The 1,055-nt window shown below is 36.0% G+C and overlaps 1 protein-coding gene across 1 annotated transcript; it reads right to left on the bottom strand.

Annotated features, from left to right (window-relative positions):
* Window positions 1-618: 618 nt before the first annotated feature.
* SARC_15758 (hypothetical protein) lies at window positions 619-789 on the bottom strand (the record flags this gene model as incomplete). The annotated part of the gene is made up of 1 exon (XM_014290129.1): window positions 619-789. A coding segment is annotated over one exon (171 nt), but the record flags the coding sequence as incomplete, so codon positions are not given.
* Window positions 790-1,055: the final 266 nt, after the last annotated feature.

Consider the following 1,055-nt stretch of genomic DNA (forward strand, 5'->3'; position numbering starts at 1 on the left):
TGTGTGTGTGTGTGTGTGTGTGTAGTGTGTGTGTGTGTGTGTGTGTGTAGTATATATATATATATATATATATATATATATATATATATATATATATATATATATATATATATATATATATATATATATATATATATATATATATATATATTAATATAATATATATATATATATATATATATATATATTCCCTATTTTCACCAAACGGCACGAAATCTCAAATCCACATGGTATATTCTAAACCCATATCCACATATAAACACTAAAATGAGTATAGTTAAGTATAGTGTACACAACTTAATTGTTTGATATACACATCCACACATAGACACTGACATCAGTCTAGTGTAAACAGCTTAATGTAAAAACAACTTATTTGATCAACTACGGCACCTAAAGTGGCAGCTCGAGTCGAGTTGAACCCCAAACTTCGCAGATTGTACACAAAATCGGCATCAACCGGTTCAAACTGCACGCAATCCTGATCCGGTGTTATATACAAATCCATATCAACACACACATACTGACAGAATTACAGTGTGCACAACTGATTTGTTCAATATACTCATCCACACACAAACACTGACATACGTACTGTACACACAACTTATTTTTCATTCATGACGCACCTAAAGCAGCAGCCCGGGTGGAGTTAAAATCCAAGCTCTGTTGATTGTACACAAAATCGGCATCGAACGGAGCGATTTGTTCTCTGAGCGTCAACAGATGTTTGATCAGAAACAAAAGTCCGTCCAGCCTGCTTTTCTCAGCGGAAATCAGGTCACTGGCCTGAGAAATGGGTAGTGTTTGGTCGGAAGATTGGGGTTAAAGACCAAAAATTGTAATGAATCTGCTGTGTAGTAATTAAGGATGGTCACGTGGATCGAAACTCCGTCCAGCCTATTTTCATGGACATAGTTCACTAGCCGAAATGATGGATAGGTAGATTGAATGGACTCTTTGGCATGCGTAGGCGTCAGCAGAGTCTCTTTATGAATACGAGTACTGTTACTACAATTAAACAGGGTAGTGCCAATGAGTCCCATTTAGTAGTG

This window comes from Sphaeroforma arctica (assembly GCF_001186125.1).
Source record: "Sphaeroforma arctica JP610 unplaced genomic scaffold supercont1.6669, whole genome shotgun sequence".
Classification (NCBI taxonomy): domain Eukaryota; class Ichthyosporea; order Ichthyophonida; genus Sphaeroforma; species Sphaeroforma arctica.